Source organism: Ipomoea triloba, chromosome 11 (assembly GCF_003576645.1).
Source record: "Ipomoea triloba cultivar NCNSP0323 chromosome 11, ASM357664v1".
Classification (NCBI taxonomy): Eukaryota; Viridiplantae; Streptophyta; class Magnoliopsida; order Solanales; family Convolvulaceae; genus Ipomoea; species Ipomoea triloba.
In genome coordinates this window covers 25,152,327-25,175,722 of record NC_044926.1, presented here as the reverse complement: position 1 = coordinate 25,175,722, position 23,396 = coordinate 25,152,327, and the positions used below count along the sequence as shown (strand labels likewise).

Genomic DNA, 23,396 nt, shown 5'->3' with positions numbered 1-23,396 from the left:
AACGTATACATCAAAAGTTTAAGGGCGTAAAAGTTGAGAGTAGAATTAGAGAGTCCAAATAATATTTTCCTTAAAAGTGTACCTAAAGCATATTAAAAATGTACTTTATGTCAATGGAATATCTTATACAATTTGCTGGGCTCATGTAGTAAAATAGACCCCTTACACAAGTTCATTTTTAATGCATTGTAGATTTATTTTTTAATATAATGCATGTTAATTTTGACTTGCAATACACTAAAAATGAACATATCAAAATATAATGAATCTACTAAAAATTACTACTAAGTAACATACAGTGTACTAAAAATGAACCTACATTCTACTAAAAACGAATCTGTATTAGAACCCATATACCTACTATTAACAATATGTATGTACTACAGTTAACATATTATATACCTTCCATTAATAAATTAACTTTCAATTTATTTACTGATACATAATTTGTTAATTGAAGGTATATTAACCGCATATACATAATCTGAATGTCATTTTGAATCAAGATCTAAAATGCAACGTGGACTTATATAATTAGGCCAATATAATTTGGCCCAAAAGGTCACACAGATGTAAAGAACAGTGTCTTAAAGTATTGGACATTATTGGCTAAAGGCCCAAAAGCAATATCACCAACAATAATCTCAAGCTTAAATAAGCCACCAGAAACCCCCACCCCCCCTGCATATTTAGGGATTGCAATAATTTAACAACACAATCAAACATAAATGGTAAACCTTATTTTTCTTCCCTCTAAAGTCTAAACACAAAACAATTAGACAACTACTCCAATAAAACCACTTACCAAAATCTAACCTTATTGGCAAACCCCATTTTTATTCCCTCTTACCAACACTCTGAAATTTTAGTTTACTTCACTTTGACATAAACTAATGAGATAACACAATAACATATCGCCACATCATCATCATCGTCGTCTCTATTCCTTCTTGTTGAAGTACCGGAATCCAACCGCCAACCCCAATATCAGTAAAGGCAGCAAGAATTGCAATAGTGTCATCATACCTCCCGATTTTTGCTTAGGTGCAGAGGATGTCGGAGGTGGAGTGTATGCGGGTTTATCTGGCAGAGTGTTGGTGTCAATATCACCAATATAGTATTTCTTCATTGTCTCTCTCGCATCATCGCTGTGCCCGATATCTTCAAAGTCATTGGTTGCATCCTTTCCTGCAAAATCTCGCAAATTTCAATACGAGTATGCACCGGTCAACAAAAATAGAGCTCCGCTATTTTCCATTATTGCGACTAAGGTTTTAATATTACCCGTTGCAGTTAGGAGGACATCGTCGCCTCCAGGATGATCATCCAGATATGGAGTTACATTGTACACCTGATACGGAGGTGTAGCACGTTAAATTTAAACACCAAATTATTGTAAACTAATAATGGCAGACGTCTATTAGTTATCAATATGAAAACAGTAATTGAGTAATCAACGAGGTTCGTAGTGGCTTCTCCTTGAATTACTCCAACCATCCAATCGTCAATTTGTTAATGTAAGAAAACTCGCAAGCCAAGATGGGTATGGACACGGGTAGAGAGCATGAAAATTTGAAATCTACTTCAATTCATACTGAAACTCGGCTTTAATGGGGAAAAGACGATGATAACATCATAGTGGCTGCTATCTTAAGCGTTCATTCTAGAAATAAGTAATCAACCAATGGTAGGAATGTAAAGAAAATAATGGGTGAGTTGCAAATATGATGATATAGTAGTAGGACCCATTTTAATGCGATTATTATTTTAATATTGGACACAAATTTCAACTTCAATTCATGTTGAAACTTTAAGTGTTTATGCAGACACCTAAGGGAAAACCACAGGGTAAGCTATTCCATCAAAACCTGTTAGTTCTAAATGAATTTCAGAACGGGAAAGACAAATATCATTCATAACAATGAGAGGTTCCTTACATTGATGTAACCACCCATATTCATAACATTACTTATTAATTATTATCCTAGTCACTGTGAAAAGACAGATAAAGGAAAAACACGATGGAAAACCAAGCCAGATAGCATCTTCTCTCAGCTTGAAAGGGGGAGACTTTATGAAGAGAAGGCATCTATACATATGACGATAGATAGAAAGAATTGAAGAAAAAAGAGAAGATACTCTCATGGCACTGAAACAAATGTAAGAGAACTTCTAAAGCACTTAGGAACCAAAAAAAAAAAAAAAGAAATCAAACAAATAAAAATCTAAACACGAAATTAGATTCCAGTAACGACATTAGAGAGCAGTAAATGATTGCTGCTAGAGCACTTTTTAAAAGGATAGTCAGGTGTACAAAGCTCCTATTTTGGAAAGTGTCTATGAGGCTACACAAGTCAATCAAATTTCGATAACCTTTGCCCTACATAAAGAAGAAGACAAGTTACTACCAACCTCTCTAAAAAACCTGATGAGAGATTGATTGAACTATTGAAGGCACAAAACGAAGTTCATAATGGAAAGCAGTCTGTTAGAAACAGGTAACTAACCTAAAAGAGTGAGAGAAATAACTCTCTAAGCTAAAACTTTCAAAGAAAACTTGTGTCTTTGTCTACCCATTCGAGGGGTAATGGTCTGGGTAGCATCTGCATCAAGAGATGTTCTGTTTCTGCATTTTGGCATTTCTACATGATAATGGTTTCCTGATAAATGCTTTTCTTTATGTTCATATTCTGGAAAAATGGAAAATATTCATGGTATACTGTCTATACTCCAAGAAGGGGCAATAGACTTGTGGCCTACCAACTAATAAGCTACCTAATTTTTAAACAAAATTTGTTTATATTACTTAATTATACTTATATATATAATAAACTATATATGTAAGGGAGGTGAGATGGCCCTGGGTAAAACATCTTAGGAGGTTTTTTATGTAGAACAATCAAGTCATTATGAGTATTCTTAAAATATTTTTTATAATCAAATCTCATATATTGTATCCAACAAATCTTATATGTTCACTAATAAGGCAAATGCTATAAATATATAGGTGAGAATAATAATGTCAATACATAATTGTTAAATCACAATAGAAATTTGTGAGAATAAAATCAAAATATTATCTAAAAAGTAAATCTTATTTTTAATTATTCAATATAACCTCAATTCCATATATTTTGATGAAGTCAATTTTAAAATTTTTAAAAAATATATAAACATAGATGATAAGAAACAAAACCTAATTACCTTGTGATATTCACCAAAAAAGATATATGAAGAACATGCTCTATACATATACAAAAGAGTCAAATCAGTTGTCAACCTATATGTATGTGATATAAAAATACTACTTATATATGTTACTAACAATCAAATTGCGAGTAACAAACAACAAAATACAACAAAATATTCGTAGCCATATGGGAGCTCTGGGGAAACACACTTCAGAAAAACAATCAGTTCAAAATCTATAGATGAAAAATAGATGCTAAAGTTTTCAACTAAATAATCAAAAAGTAACATAACTATAGTTTATAGATTTATTTAGTCATAACTATTCATTGAAAAATAACAAAATTTGTAATTTTTATCTATTGGTCACAAAGAAAAACATAAATATATTATGTAGAAGTTAATCTTAAACCAAAGCATAAATTTGAGATACATAAGTATCTAGTTAGAATATTCCTTTTTTTATTTTTACTTTAAGGAGTTGGATACCTAAAACTTTTAGCACATCCTTCATGTATCTTAAAATTACAATTTCAAATAATTTAAGTTTAAATAAATCAAACAACATTTCACACAACCCGAGTTGATAACTAAAGCACATCAAAATGAAAAAAAAAAAATCAAAAATTGGTTTTAAGATGGTGGACCTTTATTCAAGATAGCCTTACAATCAAAATTGCATCAAAAGAAGTTTCACAGATTACTGAATTTTCCTTTCAAAAATAAACTGACCTTTCCAGAGATTATAATCCAGCAATCATCTTTCTTATTGTGCTTAGAAACCTCCTCAAAGGAATGAACTTTGGACTCGGAAGTCATCTTCTGGAAATTTTAGAGATCACTCATTTCAGTCCAATGGAAAAGAAAACCAAAAACTCTAGAATGCTAGGATTTGAATTGAAGTTTGAAATTCAGCAAAAAAACAAAAATGTAAGAAATGAAAAGGAAAATAGATACGATACCAAGTTGAAGAGAACGGGAATGGACTCTCTGCTCGCAGGAAAGGCAACAGAATTCGCTAAACTCCCAGGGTTTGTGAATCCCGAGGTGTTGCCGCTGATAAAATTTATGCGGAGTAATCAGTTTGGGGATGGTCAAACTAATAGGGCTATTTTAATCGTATTAAATTATTAAAAAGAAAATTACAGTAATTTTTTTTCAAATGTGTACTACTGAGTACAGGTGATATCAAATTTGATGTTTTCTAGGAAGTATTAAAACATGGGTTAAGTAATAAGGTTCACTAATTCTTTAAAAATAAAAATAAAGAACTCCATTAATCATGATTCATTCCCTCATACCGAGTTGAGAGCTTGTAAGTGGTATCTTTAATCATAAAATGAGCTACAGGTTCGGTGATCTTCTTATATTGTAAGTCCATTTATATATCGTGTTTTGTTAACTAGGTTTGACTTAAGTTATTTATAATTTTATTTTTTATATTAAGTATAGAATTAGTATTTAAAATTTACGGCGTATATATTTAGAACTACATGAAAAATATTATTAAACAAAAAAATCAAATTTAAAAATTATAAGAAAATGGTATTAAAAATAATCAAATAAGAAAGAGTTGGTTTAACCAATGAATAGTAAGTATGACGGATAAAATGTAACAAAGAGAGTAAAACATTTTCTCACAATGATCCCTATGTAAGAAGAATCCATCTTGTTCTGCACCAATCGATTAAAGAGGTTTAAACAATCAATTTCGACCACAATCTTGGAGTGCTACTCATTTTCAATAACGATAACGCTTCGCTACAAGTTGTAAAAATTGACATCAAATTTAGGGGGTGTTTGGAAAGCAGGAAAATGACTTCTGCAAAATGTTTTATGGAAAATGAGTCATTTTCCAGAAAACAGTTTGATTTCCAGTGTTTGGTTGCATTCTGAAAAACTGTCTTTGTGTGTTTTGCTCATTTTTCGAAAAATGAGTAGAAATGTATATTTATATATTTTTATTATTTTATTTAAAATATAAAGATATATAAACTAATAATATTTATTATAAATAAAATAAATAAATAACTAAATAAATTTTAAAAAAAATATGCAGCATCGCTGCTCTCTGGTTTCGCTGGAAACCAGAGCCGGCGGACTGGTTTCCGGCGGAAACCAATCCGCCGGACTGAGAGAGGGACTGCTTTGCCGTCCCTCTCTCAATACTGTGCATCGATCCCATTTTCCGCCAAAATGGCTTTGTTTTCCCCAGTCAACGGAAATCATTTTCCGTTGACTGGGTTTTCCCATGCTTGCCAAACACACAAAGCCCGGAAATCATTTTTCGGGCTTCCAAACACACCCTTAAAATCAAATATTTAGTAATTATGAATTTTTGAGTAAATATATGTTATCTTTTTTTATATTGAGATTTAACATTCTTTTAACATAGAAAAAGAAAACTAATAAGTTATCATGTAATTCTGTAAAATGTGGCTGAGTGAGTAGAGCAGGATAGTCGCAAGTTTAGTTTTTACCAACTTTTTGGTTGAACTTGATTTACACAATAGCGGGTTAAAAAATTAAAAGAGTTAATTCCATTTTTAGTCCTAGATTTATAGGCATCATTCCACTTTTAGTCTTTTTTTTTTTCAAAACATCTCATTTTGGTCCTAGTAGTATTGTGGCATGACCATTTTTTATCCTTTATCAACAAAATCGTTAAAATTCTCATACATGCAAGAGCATTTCGGTCTTCAAATAAGAATTTGTTTCAAAAAAGTAAAAATATAAATATAGCAGATCAACTTACTTTGTAAAAAAAAAAGATCAAAATGTCATTGTATTTAACGTCATTTTAACGATTTTGTTGAAGGAGGACCAAAAATGGTCATGCCAGAATAATACTAGGACCAAATGTGGATATTTTCATAAAAAGGGACTAAAAGTGAACTACCACCTATAAATTTATGACCAAAAATGAAATTAACTCAAAATTAAAACTAGACTTTTATACTTTATTTACTTATGGAGTATACTTACTTTATATGATTTTTAGATAAGATAATGTAATTTCTTCCTCAAGAAAAATGTGCATCTTGTTAGTTCTGTGTGATGGATCTTTAACTGCCCAGACAAACAAGTGGGTATATTTTAATGATGGAAGGTTGAATTTCAAATCAATAAGGGCATCTCCAATACCAGGCGGAGAGAGAAGGATTAGAGGAAAGAAAGTTGGGGGAGATTATGTAGGGGTCGGGAGAATAAGTTTTGATAAAACAAATTTATATATGTAAATGATTAGAAAAAAAAAATTCCGATCACAAATAGGTAAGAAACTAAAAGATCAAATTTATTTATAAAAAATAAAAACGAAAAGAGGGTTTTCAATTATAAGATAATAAATCCAACAGAAGAAACAACGAAAGATCTAAATCATGCGTCACACACATTTTCTTTAAAATCGATTCGCTATCTCCCGAGGGTGCTATACGCCTTGTAGAGTCAGTCTCTCATAATAAAATGTATCACAACTTAAAACCCTCCTCAATCAGTCATTATACGGTGGACCATAGTCCCAAAATGTCGTCGTTTCATTAAGTAAAGAAACAGCTGCCATCGAGTCTTAACGGAGCTCCGTAAATGAAATTACAGTTCATTTCAAAAGATATTATCTCACATTTGTTTTTATATTATCAAACAAATGAAACTGTAGGTATATCAAAATGAAACTGTAGTTGTGTTGAAAGGAAATTGCAGTGTATATAAAATGAAAGTATGAAACTGAATAACAGTTTTACATATTTAAGTGTATATTGTCTAATGAAACTATAATTATATCGAAATGATACTGTAGTTGTGTTGAAAGAAAACTACAGTATATTATAAAAGAAATTGTGGTTGTATTGAAGGAAACTGATTAACAGTTCCACATGTTTGATTGTATAATGTAGAATGAAACTGTAGTTAGATCGAAAAAGAACTATAATTGTGTTGAAAGGGAACTGCAGTGTATATAAAATGAAACTGAATATGTTATACACAAAGAGTTAACAGCATGGAACGAAGCCGTTTCTACTGTTTCTTTTCATTAATCAAAACTACGTTGTTTTGAGCGGTTCACAGTAAAATTTGCGCTCCTCAATAGTTTGGGTTTTTTCTCAAGTTTTTTTGTGGGCCAAAACATTCACATCATCATCCATTATCTCACTCAATTCTAAAAACCCTTATTCCCATTAGTTTAAGTTTTTTTTTTTTTTCATTTTTTTGTGGACCCACAATTTTACTCTACTATATTTTGATTATTTATTTATCTATTATCATTATAAAAATTATAATTACTTATCGAAATGATATTGTAATTGTATTGAAAGGAAACTGCAGTATATTATAAAAGAAACTGTAGTTGTGTTGAAAGGAAACTGGATAATAATTTTATATATTTGAGTGTATAATGTCGAAAAATTATAATTATATCGAAAAGAAATTGTAGTTGTGTTGAAAGGTAATTACAGTGTATATAAAATGAAACTGAATATGTTATACACACAGAGTTAACGGTACAGAACAAAGTCTTTCTGTCATTTTTTTTCATTAATCAAAACGACGTCGTTGTGATGCATAAGTACGTGCATTATGGACCTCAATCCACAGTAAAAATTTGCGTCGGTAATGGGACCGTTGCGAGTACGCTGCTAATAAAAAGAAGTGGCCCAAGAAAAAGATGAATGCATATTTATTATCTCAACTATATTTTAATTCCGGCGATGCCGACACTTCTTTTTGTAATAATAACTTTTTTAGTTTTTAATAATGAGTTCATTGCCTTTCAAAAAAAAAAAAATCATTGTTTCTATTTGCACAATTATTTTATTTTCTTCGTTTACGTGATAAGTTTGTTACTTGTCAAAATTAAAATATTCCGTAATAAATTAAAACATAGCATATAACGTGATCTCGTGTTAGTTTTCCAAATTCGAGAATGGAAGGCCTCCAGAAAAGAAGGTCTTGAGGAAGGTAGGGAAGTACGTTAGAGTTCAGAGAAAGAAGTTTCAAATAAATATAGGATGATCCTCTTTCATGCATTGCTGCTCATATTTAAAGAAAATACGGTTACATTTTTATAAATAACTATAATTTTATGTTCAAATAACAAATGTAAGTATGCAAGTAAAATATGCAATCAGTTAATCGTTCGATTAAGTGAATTGTTTTAAAGCTTTAACCGTTAACGGATCAAATCGAAATCTTTTTTCGATTAATTAGTCAGTTAACTGATTAACCGAAATATTTTAAGTTAAAATTTTAAATCCTTAATGGGCTGTTTGGTTCACGGAATAGGTAGGGAATGACATAGTATTCCCAGTAATAACTTATTCCGCTGTTTGGTTCGCATTTGTATTCCCAGGGAACATTGTTCCTGGGAATGAGCTATATTACCCTTGCAAGGTAATAGCTTCCTTGGAATGAGCTATATTACCCTTGCAAGGTAATAGCTTCCTGGGAATGAGCTATATTACCCTTGCAAGGTAATAGCTATTACCAGGGCCCCCCTAGTATTAACCTATTCCTGAGAGGTCAGGAATAGGTATTTTATTATAATTTCTTTTTTATTACACTCATTCTTTCAGATTGAATTCATCGCATCACCCTGATTTTAATTATATAATAATTATTGCGGCTGCGGCACCACGCCGCAACCGCAACAGCCTATATATATATATACACACACACTATATTATTTATATATAAAAATTTGTAACTAAGAGCAATTAAGGCTCCTTAAATGATGGAGCTTTTGGCTCTTTAAGGCATCATCATCCTATTGTTAATTTTAAAATAGAAGCAATGATTATCTTATATAGAGAAGATCAAATGAATTTCCCTTATTGAGTTACCAATGTGGGATCAAAAACTCTCATTTGTGTGTGTTTTTTTTAAAATAATTATTTTATATATAAATTTGTTTTGTATTATTATTATTATTGTTATTATTATTATTATTATTATTATTATTATTCTTTTTTTCTTATTATTGTTATTAATATTATTATAAGTTTTATTTTATTATTACATAATAATAATATTAATATTAACAATAACATTATTATTATTATTATTATTATTATTATTATTATTACTACTACTACTACTACTACATAATAAGGGTATTTATGTCTTTTAAAACATATTTCATTTCTATTCCTTCCGCGAACCAAACAACAGAATACAATTTCTATTCTATTCATTGCCTATTTCATTCCTTATGGAATAACATTCCTATTACCTCAATGAACCAAACATGTAAAATAATACCTATAATAATAAATTCAATTAAAATAATACCTATAATAATAAATGCATAAGAAAATATACAAACAAACATCGATATATATTTAATTATTTATATATATATGTATTTAAAATATATACTTATTCCATGGAATGTTATTTCCCACCTTGTTTCTTCTGCAAATCAAACCTGACCTTATATCTCCTGTATGAGAGGAATACTAAACAATACAAGTCCTAATACTAAGTACAATATATTTTTATGGAGTACTACTTTCATCATGTAATTGGATTAAAAAAAAAAAAAAAAAAAACCCACCCCTAAAACTAATCATCAATCAACACATACATTAGAAAGAATTACCTACAAATTCTATAATTCTGTAAAGCGAATCACAATTCACAGCCACCAAAAAACTTAAAACAAATTGTTGAAGATGAAGAGGAAGATTATCAAACTTCCAACACAAATATGTACATTCACCATAAAACTAATAGCAAAAACAACACAAAATTCCCAAATGCTTTTTATCACTCTGGATTTCAAGTTTAGGAAGGTAGTGGACTCCACCATATCCACTTTTTTTCTGCTTTAACTTTGCTTCTTGAGATATTAAGTGAATGCTTTATTATGAGGAAAGAAGAGAGCTTAAATAGCCTGCATACAGCAGCTTCTAAGCTAATAATATAGAGACTAATTCTAACAAAGCAAGACAAAGTCTAACCACACAAATAAAACTAAACAAACTGAGAACTAATATACACTACTCCTTTACACCGCATTCAATTCGCAAACTATTTTTATGGTGCCAAAATCACAGTGATACAATAATATTGAATGAAGCTACATGGTATCAAAAATGATGGTTTATGGTGCGTGCCAATAAAACTATGGATGTGCACCATGAAAAAGTCCATAGAATTATAAACAACTAATAAACAACTAATCAAGAATTTCCGTTGTACATACAGATGGGAATTTACAATCAAATATCGAATCTGATGACCCTTGATCAAACTAAGGTAAAACATGAATTGGTTAATGCAATGTAGAAAGACTTGTGACATATATGTATATTCCTAACACAAACTTATTAAGAGTAACTCATAGTTTATCAAATTGATGGGAGATAACTCACTATTTCAAGGCCAGCTAGTGAACTCAAACACTTTGAACACAATGTCAATTCCAGTAGGGATCTGCCAGATGAAGAGGATAACATTCAACACGTTAAGTGCAATGTGAAGGTTTCTAGCAGTTTCGTTCCCCTTCTGCATTGCTGGTACAAGAGCAGCGGCTGCCGCCCACAAGACTGTAATTCCTGTTTTTGTAAGATCAAAAAAACAAAAAACCACAAATAGGGCATTATTGTTTACATACAAGGTACTCAATTAAACCATTGTAATGGGTGGAAACAATAAGAATGCCAGTATAGTAAAGGAACAAGAACACAAATTTTAGTTTACCTGCCCCTGCAAACAAGTGAGGCCCTGGGAATAGCTTCCCTGTTCTGAACCAGGTGTTAACTCCTCCAAAAATGGACTCAAAAACCCCAAACCCTAGCAGTATAGAACCAGCATTGAAGTGTTTATCCCTGAATGAGCCTTTCACCAATTCCTTCCTCTCCTGAATATACCAAAAATACATCCATATGCATCATTTGTGTTAGGATCAAGCCCTTACCACTTATAGCTACTTTATTTTCTTACACCGTCACATTTTCGAGACTCTGGGTGATGGATTTGTTCACCTGGCTCTAATACCACTAAGCCAAAAGCTTTAACTAGTGGAGAATGCACAACTTTATTTCTTTATACCGTCACACATTTTCAAGACGCAGGGTACTGAACTTGGCCATTATAAGCCCTTGACCGGCCTCACCAAAAGCTCTAACTAGTAGTGAATGCAAAACTTTATTTCTTTAAAAAGCTCTAACTAGTAGTGAATGCAAAACTTTATTTCTTTAAACCATCATACATTTCACGTTGCAAGGTATTTTATTTCTTTAAACCATCATACATTTCACGTTGCAAGGTATTGAACTTGGCCATTTTAAGCCCTTTACTGGCCTCAGCCACAAGCTCTAACTAGTAGTGAATGCAAAACTTTATTTCTTTAAACCATCATACATTTCACGTTGCAAGGTATTGAACTTGGCCATTTTAAGCCCTTTACTGGCCTCAGCCACAAGCTCTAACTAGTAGCGAATACACAACTTTATTTCTTTATACCATCATACATTTCAAGACATAATGTATTGAACTTGGCCTTTTTAAGCACTTTCCCGGCCTCGGCCAAAAGCTCTAACTAGTAGTGAATGCACAACTTTATTCTGTATGCCATCACACAATTTCAAGACGTAGGGTACTGACTTAGTCTTTTTAAATAGTGAATGCACAACTTTATTCTGTATGCCATCACACAATTTCAAGACGTAGGGTACTGACTTAATCTTTTTAAGCTCTTTACTGGCCTCGGTCCAACAATTTGGATACATACAAGTATACAACTTGAACAAAGAGCTAGAATTGCAAAATATAATGAAATTTACCTCAGTGAGTTGCTGAATCTTGGACTCAAGAGGGGAAGGCTTTGGGGGTTCAGCAGCGGGTGTGCCATCAGGGGTGACAGCAACAGGCTTAACTTGCTTCTTCAGCTCAGTAATCTCCTCCTGTATGGTGCGCACGCGCCGCCACTGCCACCCAAGGTATCCGGCGTACAGGGTGTAAACAAACAGCCCACCCATCACAATGGGGTGAATCAGAGCAAAGCTCCTCCCTTCAAGAATCCCAAATTCTCCACCCACCGCAACCGCATCCTACACACAACAATCCAACCCACAAATCATTCACAACCCAAAAAAAAAAAAAGGGAATTTGGCAAAAAGCTAGCTTATTTATTACATGCCTGAGCGTCAAGAAAGAACGTTAATGCGAGTGCACTGAGCGGAAGAGAAGCGGATTTGAGCGGTTTAATGGCTTGTTTTAGGAGGTTTTGGGGGAGATTTAGTGAAATGGGTATTGAAGAAATTAGCTTTGGGATGTGGGGTTGTTGGTGCTTTGATGAGGAGGAAAGCACAGGGAGTTTGAGGAGACAGAGTGTGGCTGCCATATATGCTCTCTCACACTCTCCTCTATTGCAAGAAAGGCAAAGGGTATGAAGGAATGAAGGATCCTTGGTCCATGGATATAACAATCTGACACTTGACAGGTGGAACATAAAGATAAGAGTGTATAGGTTTTGGTTGGATGACTGGACAGGTAAATTCTAGTTAGTTCAATTCAACCAGAAACTTCCCCATGGGTTTGATTATGGTGGGCAGCAAACCAAGTTCTTAACTTGGCAACCACAGTGTAGAAATTATATTTAAAGTAGACCATTTGTTTTGTCGGTCCAAAGTATAAGAAGAGAGTCGTTATTGCATGGACCATGGTTCACATATAGCTCATGATTCACACAACTGTGTAGAACACACATAAAAAGTATATTATTTGAGTATTGAAAGTATATTATTCTAAATATTATCAAATAATGTATATTTCGTATATAAATAATGTATTTTTAATATATTAAAAATGTATCTTGTATTCAGAGAAAGAACATTATTTGTGTAATGAATGCACATTATATTGTATAATGTAATTCAGTATACAAATAATGTACTTTTTAGTATATTAAAATTGTACTTCTTTTATAGTCTACATAATAATTTGCCGTAGGAGCCCTTAGGATTGCGATTCAACTTTTAAGGCAAGATCAACTAAAGGTAAATGGTGATTATCAGTTTAATATTCTAAGAAAAATAATAATAATTTGAATAAAATTATTTTATATACATTTTAATTTAATTTGGACATATGTAACACTTTTATTTATTTTGTATTGCTTTTAAACATTTTTTAAAATGTTTGTCTAGCCGTTAATATTTGACAAAGTAGTTGTTAATAGTGAACATTTATTCTAAATGGAGCTAAACAAATGTTGAATTTTGATTAAATGTTGAGAAACCACCAGAACAAACTCAAACTTGAGGTGTTGATTGATTGGAAAAAGTTAGTTTTCTGATTTTATTTAGGATTGCTCAACATTAAACTCAAAACAATAAATATAAATGGATTGTGGAAAAAAAAATATTATAGAGACACTGAGAAATTTTAAAGCGAAAAGTATAAATTTGAAAATCATTGATTTTTTGCGGGCTATGAATATTTGCGTGATTTATGACAATGTAAAGAGATATTGGTAATGCTTGAGGATAATGATGCTTTTAATAAGGAAAATTCACGATCATTATATAAGGGTGTGTATTAGGTAACGCCATCCCAACTTGTAATTTTAGTGGACAAAGGATCACAAAAATGTTAAAGTACTCATAATTGATCGGCTCAACCAAGAAAGTCAATATATTGCTCCCATTACGAAATGAAATTGTTATTTTGTGATTACCAAGTCAACAACTTGACTAACTTAATTTGGTTGTCCAATTTTGTAATTTTAAACTATAGAGTTGGAAGTGTGCAGTATAGGTGACCACAGGTCGGTTGAAGGTCGAACCAGCCCTGAATAAGTCCGAAAAAGGCGGGCATGGACTTAGCCCAAACCTGAACCGTCTTATAGAGGGTCGGTTCAAATCCTATAATAAATAGCCCGGAGCCCAGGTCCAAGTTCAGACACGGTTCATGTCCAAGCCCGGGCACGTCCTAGGTCCCTTGACCTGGACAAAATCTAGCATGGACTTTATAAATTATAATACACTTTATAATGTTTATAAGTTATCAGATAATATTACAAGTCTTATAAAAAAATTTAATAGTACAAGTTCATATGTTATTAAAGTCTTATAAATTTTTACTTTTGTAGAAAATCATATTAATTTTTGTTTTTGAGATTAATGGTTAAAATATTATTTTAAATAAAAATATTAAACTTTGAAAAAGTGTGTGTTAGTATATATATCTAAAGGTTGAAATAGTTTTGAGTGGTAAGAAGTTTTTTTTTTTTTTAATACAACTAACTCTATTATAGGAGAGCCAGTACGCTGCTATATGAGCACAAGCAGAACTTATGTTGTTAATCATAAGGTTAATGATTTAAATTTCATTTTAAACAAAAAAATAATAATTTATAAATATTTTATATAAAAATAAATTTTTAAAAAATCTTGTGCCTAGCATGGCCCGGCCCACAAGGGAACCAGGACCGGCTAGGGGTAGGCTCAACATAGGACCTAGGTCCCAGGTTATCCTAGACCGGTTCTAATCAGTGCTAATCTAGGCCTAGACCCGACACGAAACCAGTTCAGGCCCAGGATTTGGCCACCTCTAATGTGCATCTTGACATTTTGGATTCCCCCACCTACAAGCACCTATATATGCCTTCTTCGCAATTATTTATATTCCAGTGTTGTGGCCACATTTCTTTTAATTTTTTTTTAGGCAAAAACTTGTGTGAGACCGTCTCACCGTGAGACGAGTCGGGTCGGGTCGGGTCAAATGCAAATGTAACACTTATATGCACAAATGGCATACTTATATGCTCAAATGTAATACTAATTATGAATAAAATTTTTTTTACTTATTAGGGTAAATGTAATACTTTTAAGGGAAAATACAATACTTTTACATTTCGATTTAAAAGTATTACATTTTTCTTCAAAAGTATTAGATTTGCCCTTATAAGTGAGAGGTACTTGTCAACATTACTTATTATGAAAAATGTATTACTTTTTCTCTTATAAGTAACAAAAATTGTATTTTTTATTAGTGTTATATTTGAGCATATAAGTGTGAGATTTGCACATATAAGTATGACATTTGCATGGTGCTTTGACCCCACCCGACCCGTCTCACGAATAAGGATCGGTGAGACGGTCCCACACAAGTGTGACCCTTTTTTTTTTATGTTTTCATGCTAGTTTTTATCCATATCAAAAATTTATTTATAAAATAAAATAAAAACTACTTTATATGATTTTTATTAGTTAAATAAATTCAAGACAATATCCCAAGAATGATAGCATTATAATTATAAACATAAAGTTATAAAATAATAACTTAATAAGGATATTCAAGTTAATTTTAAGTTAAAATTTGATTAAAATTTTCACATTCGAGAATCAAATAATAAGTTCGTCATAATTTAAAAATAATGAGAATCACATAGCATTTGCGTTAAGTCATATTTTCAAGTCTTTATTGAAATGGGCTACAAGCTTATAAATATCAAGTCTAACATTTGGTATGGGGCATGGATGATGGGCTGGGCTGGGCATGTATAAAGTTTCCCAACATAGCAAGTGTCCATGATAAATCCAGTCGTTATACGGTGGACCGTAGTCACAAAACGCCGCCGTTTTATTAAGTAAGAGAAAAGACTGCGGTAAGTTTTAACGGAGCTCCGTAAAAGATACTACAGTTCATTTCAAAAGATACTGCCTCACTTTTGTTTTTATATTATTAAATGAAACTGTAGTTATATCGAAATGAAACTGTAGTTGTGTTGAAAGGAAACTACAGTGTATATAAAATGAAACTGAATAACAGTTACACATTTTTGAGTGTATATTGTTCAATGAAACTGTAGTTATATCGAAATGATATTGTAGTTATGTTGAAAGAAAACTACAGCATATTATAAAAGAAACTATAGTTGTGTTGAGAGAAAACTAAATAACATGTTCACATATTTGAGTATATAATATCGAATGAAACTGCAGTTATATAGAAAAGGAATTGCAATTGTGTTGAAAATGAATTGCAATAGTGCAATGTATATAAAAATTGAAAGTTAACGGCGCGAAACGGAGGCCTTTTTAGCCATTTGTTTTCATTAATCAAAACGACGTCATTTTGATGCATGGTCCACAATCCATTGTGGACTGCAGTCCACAATCAAATTTGCGTGATAAATCCTCAAACTTTTACTATCAAGTTAAATGCAATCCTCACATCAATAAATATCCCACAAATCCAACTCCCAACTCCATCTCCATCCTTTCAAAATTACTTAGGGTGTGTTTGGTTGACAGGTTTTGGTATAAGGCATGAGTATCAAAGTAATTGTTATTGTTTGGTTGATAGGTTTTTAGAATACTACTATGGGTTTGGATTACCCCATTAATTGAAAAACTCATACCTACCCTTATTAAATTAAGGGTTTGATTTCTCTTCCTCCTTTCTTCTCCAACTATTAATAATCATTCACATTTCATTCCTACTACCAAACATGCAAAATACTTTCACCAAAACTCATTATGATTACCAAGTATTTGATACTTATACCGATTCTGATTCCCGTGTGCGAACCACCCACACCCTTAATTATTAGGTTGCGCCATAATACTCTTATCCATATTACTTTTGATTCTTTGGTACAAAGACTTTTCACAAACTACTAAAATCTCATACTTGAACATCAAATCCAAGTTCCCCAAGACATTTCAAGCTTTTTTAACTCCTCCCAAGATCTATTACCATCTATCACTCAAACATTACAAATTATATGGTATATAGCAATATATTCCCTCCAAATCCGATCCCAATAACGAACATGACTCTCTAAGGAATGCATTAAACTTGCACGGATATCTCAATTGATTTTTAAGTGGTAGGCTATGAGTAATGTCACAATATTTTGCCTTGATAGCTATAGTGTGGGATATTCACCCAATGTGGTGGCTCCTTGTAGGCACCTGATCCTCCCATCTAATAAGTCATTGAGTCACCGTTATTTACTCTTTCACTATCCTGTCAGGTCGGAGTGTGGGGGTCCTGGGAGCAAGGGAATTTCATTGCAACTCTTAATATTCAATTCCCCTGAACTTCTTCTTAACCTATCCGCATTATTTGACTAAATCCGAAATATATTCAAGTGCTTACCACTTTGTATTATCATGATACGATACATAGTGTAACCTCATAAGTGAAGAGTACGTGAAGTAGGCTATTGTTAAACCACTATAAAAATTTTATGTATCTCTTCACTTTTCTGTCATTTACTTATGTCATTCACAGACTACGATATTATTTTCTAACAATATCAAATGTGTGCTAAGAAAACTAAAATTTGGTTAATGTATTAATTTCCGCTGCAAACTCTTTAAAAATTGTGGTGACAAAAAAAATAAGAAATTCTACACCACTTTATAGAGTAGTGTGAAAATCATAATTGCATTCCTAACTTCATATAATTAGCTAGCCTAATTTCAAAATATACATCATCACAACTAAGCATTTCCAATAATATTATAAACTAAAATTTCATTTAACATTGACAAACTCATAATTAATTAAATTTGGTCAATATTTTCACAAAATTTAATATGAACCACATAATACACTATTAATTAAATTAGACAATAAACATGAAGAAGCTTCCTAGAGCTTAGAAGGATGGGATAATCAGAATCTCTTGCACGATCGAATGAATACACTCGTGTGCCTAGCACATTCACACACATGCACATGCACCACATTCTTTCTATGTGGTTAACATTATTAACAAACTCAAAAAATATCTTCAAACTATTCATGAATTACAAGTCAGGTATAACAAATAGTTGTCAATACTCTCTTACCCAAACACATTGTATTATTAGATCTTTCTAATAAAGTCTGCTTCTCTTATATATATATATATAACTTGTACATGTACCTATTACTACCCAGAAATAAAATTTACTCAATAAATACTCTCGAATAATAGCTACATGTTTCTCTCATTGCTCAAGAATTCGATATCTAGTAAAACAGTCATTCTTATATTATTATTATTATTATTATTATTATTAAAGGTGGGAAATTTGAGTAATATATTGTAATCCACGTAAGGGTGTTGTGAGCCAGCAGAAAAGGCAGTGGTGGTTGAAACTTCCAGGCGGCCCGCTGCCGATTGCCGGTTGCCGGTCGGATTCCATACAGACATAATGCAGCATATGCATGCAGCACATAATTATATTCTGGTACGGTGCAACCAAAATTCTTGTTACACCTACATAATATTTGACCGGCCTTCAATTTTACAGACAATCTATGTATAATAAATTAAATTAAACAGCCAAATTGCTTGCTGATTGTCAGGTTGTCAATCTGTATATATTGCTCTCGGTGGAATCAACATTTACAATAATGTGTTACAAATACAATGAAATGCCGACGAATTAATATTTATCTTAAAATTTCTAGTTACGATGTTGTTAGTGATATATACATATATAGCAAAATTGTATCAACATTGCTGGAAATATCATAATTTCCGTCCAAGTTGTTAGACAATAAATGGATTTTTTTTTTTGGGTCGACAAGTGTACACTAAAAAAATTGTCTTATCCCTGCTCATGAGTCAATAAATAGAAATGTAAAGAGACAATTTCAACCAGAATGACTTAACTGTTGGTTCACAAGATTTTAAGTTTGACTCTCAACGAGATCGACCTATTGATTTTCTTGGTTTGAGTCGATCAGCTCTGGATAACCTAGATTGATTAACATTCTTATGAGTTATGATTATTGGTCAGCTATGGTCAAAAAACAAGAGTGTGGGATTTACCCCGTACACACTCTCAAGGACTGTTGGTTTCTCTTATTCTCAAATAAATAAATGAAAGAAAGAAACGTAGAATTAATAGTTTAGTAGTAGTCATAGGTTATCTGTTGGAAATGAAATTGAAATATGATACAGACTGAACATTTTAAGATTCCAAGCTATTGTTCCGTGTTTGTTTTGACTACAAAAAATGGATTCGCTAAATACTTGTCTACACGGTTTGAACACGCAGCGCAAGTTGCATCTACGCCTTATGTCCAAAGAAAAAGGAAAATAATTACACCTAACCATAAACCATAAACCAATCAAGAAAAAGACATTTATTCTTAAATAATGTAGAATATTCTTTAAGCCATTGTTATTATTGCATGTATCATATCGTATTAGAAGATATATATTGGAATACTAATATCCATATTTAATTAATAAAGATATGAGAATCTTAGCTTGTAAGATGCTAAATAATTTTACAAAATATTAAACTCTTCTTATTCAAACTTTCTACTATCTCACAACCTTTTTCAATAATCTGACCAACCACTTAAACAATTACATCATATTTAGATTAGTTTAAAATAAGTTATTGTTAAATATAATCTTAATAGGCAACAACAAAGACAACGGGCATTGGAGGAATTCTCAAGAACAAAATAGGTGACTGGATTGAAGGCTTTTTGGGGAGATCTGAGTATATATGTTGATCCAACTGTGACAGAAGTTTGAGCAATTGTCAAGGTCATGGAGTGGGCGTGGAAAAGAGGAATTAATGATCTTGAAATCCAGTGCGACGCTAGGGAAGCAATCCGCAAGAAAGTTGAACTCCAAGGTGTCATTCATGAGCTTGTCCAAGATGCAATCCTTTGGTGCGACAAAGATTGGAATATCTCCTTTCGTGCCATCTTCCGTGAATTGAACAGAATATAAGTGTGGATGTCTGTTAGGCACCACCCATACGGCCGGTTGGAAGGTATTAACCTCTTGCCCACTGGAGAGTGATGAGGTCTACGTTAATGATCTTGTACACGCTACGTAATTTCATAGAATTAGAGAGACCGCTTAGTCAGACTCTTCCCCGAGTACCCCTCCCTACTTGATTAAAAAAAATGTGATTCTCCTACAATAATAAGGAGATTAAAAGTAGTGTTGATTTTATCCTGGGCGAGCAAAAAAGAATGATGACGAAGACCCAGATTTTTTATGAAGCTTTAAGCTCCTTGAAGGAACATAGCTTCCTAGTTATGAAACAGTCTGCGATTCAAGTTTTCTATAGCATAGTTAGAAAAGTTGTTTCTATGTCTGACTGTAAGGAATGGTTTATCATTTCATTGATCGTTGATGTAAACGTTTTATGTTATGAATTAATGGAATAGCTACGTTTACTTTCAAAAAAGTAGTGAAGTGTATTCTAATTTTATCTTATCAACAAACACAATCATGATTATTATATAATAAAAAGAAATAGGATAAAATATTGGTTGGCCAGAAACCAGCGGCGGACTTGTGATTACGTGATACCCCTAAGCTATTTAGTATTTACATGTTGGACCACCTTTCATCACCTTACATTCTTATTTACTCAATTTTATTCTAAGTACCTATATGGCTATATTTGTTTTATTGTCATGCATGCTGCTTTTTCAGCATGCCCAAAAAAACTAAAAATTATATTGCAGTACGTATTAATTGATTAATTAATTAATTAGCCTAATGACTAGGGAGAGGGGTTAATAAACCTTTTGACATTTGAAGAGTTGTTTTTCATTTTTCTTATCACCACAATTCATAGGACTTGTATAAAAATAAAATAAAAAATTTACAATACTTTAACCCTAATTTTAATTAAGTTCAGTAATTTAAAGGCTATTTAGGTCAACCAAAATTTAAAATAATTATTCAAATATGTATGTTAGCCAAAGACTTACAACTTGGGAGTTGGGAGTAGTCTGCCTTTCTCAACTTGTCTCAAAATTCAAACATTAGACCTCAATAAAATTTACTACACATATTATTATGAGTTAATTACTAAAGTGGTCCATTAACTATAACAAAATTACTAATTTGATTCTTGACCTTTTTTTTTTGTCTAATTAAGCCCTTGACTTTAAAATTTTTAACTAATTTTGTCCTCTATTTGTTTAGCCGTCAGACGTCTGTTTATTCGAGACCAAATTGATAATTTTACTATAATTAAGGGACCATTTCGATTATTAACGTTTCGATTTAATAAGAGAAGAAATGGTGCATTGATGACCTAAATGGTCCCTTGACTCTAGTGAAATTACTAATTTGGTCTCGAGTAAACGGACATCTGACGGCTAAACAAATGGTGAACCAAATTAGTTAAAAATTTTAAAGTTGAGGACTTAATTAGGCACATAAAATAGTCAATGATCAAATTGATAATTTTGCTATAGTCAATGGACTATTTTAATAATTAACTCTATTATTATTATTATTTTTATTATTATTAGAGTCATTTCCATTGGATGAAAATGTGTAAGGAAGACCACTGCAAAGAGTAAAAAGAGATGATCAAAACATGAAAAGACCAAAATATCCCTATCTTGGACGGTTATTTGACGAAATTTTAACGGTTGACTAAAAGTGACAAGAGCTAAATAAAACTGGCCGTAATGTGTCAAAAATTAATGAAGTGGACTAAAATTGGCAATGCCCCAATAACAATAGGAGCTAAAATGGAAATGACTCATTATTATTATTGTTCTATTTTTTAGATTTTTCATATTCATTCGATTCCATTTGCCACTCTTTTGTAAGAGAAGAAGTCAATGTATACGTTTGTAATGCTTTTCTAGAATGCCGTTTGGTCAATTCTACTACTGTAAGGTAGAAGTAAACTTTGGGGCAAGACTTTGGATTATATTCAAACATAGGAGTTAGCTACTTTATTTGCTCAAAATTCCACATCATATCAATGTTTGCAAAAATGTTTTTTTTTCTTTTTCATTTCTTGCATTATGATCTTAATTTTATCTGCCACAAATTTTGTTTTTAAGAAAGTAATACATTATAATAGAATTAGTAGTACTAAAAAAAAAGATGAAGAAGAAGAAAGTAGTACATTGTCTTGGAGTATGAGGGACAACTACACAAAATAATAAAGTTTAAAAGTTCATGATTGAAGCCAAGTAATTAAGGGTGTGTTTGAAAGGGTGATTTGAGTTATTCACTACTTCAACCACTTTTTGAAAGGTCATTTGAATGAGCTGCATATTAGAGTAGTTTATTGTATTCTTCTCCTTGTATCTATATCACTAACAAAATGTATATTGTAATTTTTTTCATTAAGGGGCATGTTTAGAAACTTAGAAATTAAAAAAAAAATCTAGAAAATGATTCATTTTTTGAAAAATATTTTAATTTTTTAGGTATTTGCTGAAGGTCAAAAAATTTCTTTTTTTTAACTGAAAGATAATTAAGAAATTATTTGTTGGTTCTTTTTTTTTTTTTCCTTGGAAATGAACATATTATTTGTTATAATAATAATAATAATAATAATAATAATAATAATAAGTGGTGGTGGTGGTGTGGTGTTGTGATTGAGGTAATAATAAATTAATAATTCAGAAATTAGCTTGAAAATATATGAGAAAGAAAAGAGAGACGGAAACATAAAGAATTCGAAAAAGGTCTTTCGACACAAAATTAAGGAAGAATTTTTATGCTAAATTGAGACATTTTTCTAGTGATAAATATTTTTCTTAGATTTTATTTTCTTTGAATGTTCAAATACAAAACATTAAAAAAAAAATTAACTTTTCGAAAGTCATTTTTGAATTTCTAAATCAATCCTAAATATACAGGGAGTAATATTATTAAAAATTGATATGAAATTAAAAAGGTAAGAGCCCATAAAATTCATCGCTGGAAAGTTGTTCCCATGACAATTGACACGCTAACCTACGCTCTCCATTTCTAACCTTTATTATTCTTCTTCCATTCAAATCCTCATTTTCTTGATCTCATCCATTTTAACTCTTATTTATTTCCATATATAGCATCATATTTTGATAAAGAGAGATGTATAAGGCATTGATTATATATCTAAAATCTAAAAAAATATAATAAATTCATATTATGTTCCTGATTTTTCTCAATCTTTTCTTTCAAATTTGTTATATATTACGCTATAAAATTATATTATACATTTTTTGGATATAAATATCTCTACAATTATAACTTTTTTTTCATTAATATTACCATGCACATGCATACACAATATCTTTTCTATTTTATTTAGATTTTAATTAAATAGTACCATAATTATATATTTAGTAATTTATCATATCTAAAATTCTTACTCTAATAATATTAATCATACTATAATTATTACTAAAATTAGCAATAATATTTTAATATAATATGAATCCTACAACTATGAATATATATATATATATATATATATATA

At 31.3% G+C, this 23,396-nt stretch overlaps 2 protein-coding genes across 4 annotated transcripts; both read right to left on the bottom strand.

Moving 5' to 3' along the window:
- Nucleotides 1–509: 509 nt before the first annotated feature.
- On the bottom strand, nt 510–4,304 carry LOC115995592 (cytochrome b5-like). 3 transcript variants are annotated; one of them, XM_031234670.1, is made up of 4 exons: nt 4,152–4,304; nt 3,922–4,011; nt 1,285–1,351; nt 510–1,188 (listed from the first exon to the last, which is right to left on the bottom strand). In XM_031234670.1, exons 2-4 carry the CDS (start codon nt 4,006–4,008, stop codon nt 941–943), a joined length of 402 nt encoding a protein of 133 aa, XP_031090530.1. In that variant the 5' UTR covers nt 4,009–4,011; nt 4,152–4,304; the 3' UTR covers nt 510–940. The 3 variants fall into 3 exon arrangements, with proteins under 3 accessions (XP_031090530.1, XP_031090531.1, XP_031090532.1); XM_031234671.1 differs by having other exon boundaries at nt 3,922–4,067; nt 4,152–4,274; XM_031234672.1 differs by having other exon boundaries at nt 3,922–4,008; nt 4,152–4,269.
- Nucleotides 4,305–10,321: 6,017 nt separating this feature from the next.
- On the bottom strand, nt 10,322–12,603 carry LOC115996163. Its single transcript, XM_031235301.1, has 4 exons — nt 12,332–12,603; nt 11,976–12,242; nt 10,891–11,050; nt 10,322–10,745 (listed from the first exon to the last, which is right to left on the bottom strand). Exons 1-4 carry the CDS (start codon nt 12,533–12,535, stop codon nt 10,567–10,569), a joined length of 810 nt encoding a protein of 269 aa, XP_031091161.1. The 5' UTR covers nt 12,536–12,603; the 3' UTR covers nt 10,322–10,566.
- Nucleotides 12,604–23,396: the final 10,793 nt, after the last annotated feature.

Coding starts and splice junctions, on each gene's coding strand:
- LOC115995592 (XM_031234670.1), bottom strand. CDS start 4,008: ATGACTTCCGAGTCCAAAGTTCATTCCTTTGAGGAGGTTTCTAAGCAC. Junction 1,352..3,921: donor GGATTATAATCTCTGGAAAG/GTCAGTTTATTT, acceptor CCTCCGTATCAG/GTGTACAATGTAACTCCATA. Junction 1,189..1,284: donor TGTCCTCCTAACTGCAACGG/GTAATATTAAAA, acceptor GAGATTTTGCAG/GAAAGGATGCAACCAATGAC.
- LOC115996163 (XM_031235301.1), bottom strand. CDS start 12,535: ATGGCAGCCACACTCTGTCTCCTCAAACTCCCTGTGCTTTCCTCCTCA. Junction 12,243..12,331: donor CGTTCTTTCTTGACGCTCAG/GCATGTAATAAA, acceptor TGTTGTGTGTAG/GATGCGGTTGCGGTGGGTGG. Junction 11,051..11,975: donor AGATTCAGCAACTCACTGAG/GTAAATTTCATT, acceptor TGGTATATTCAG/GAGAGGAAGGAATTGGTGAA.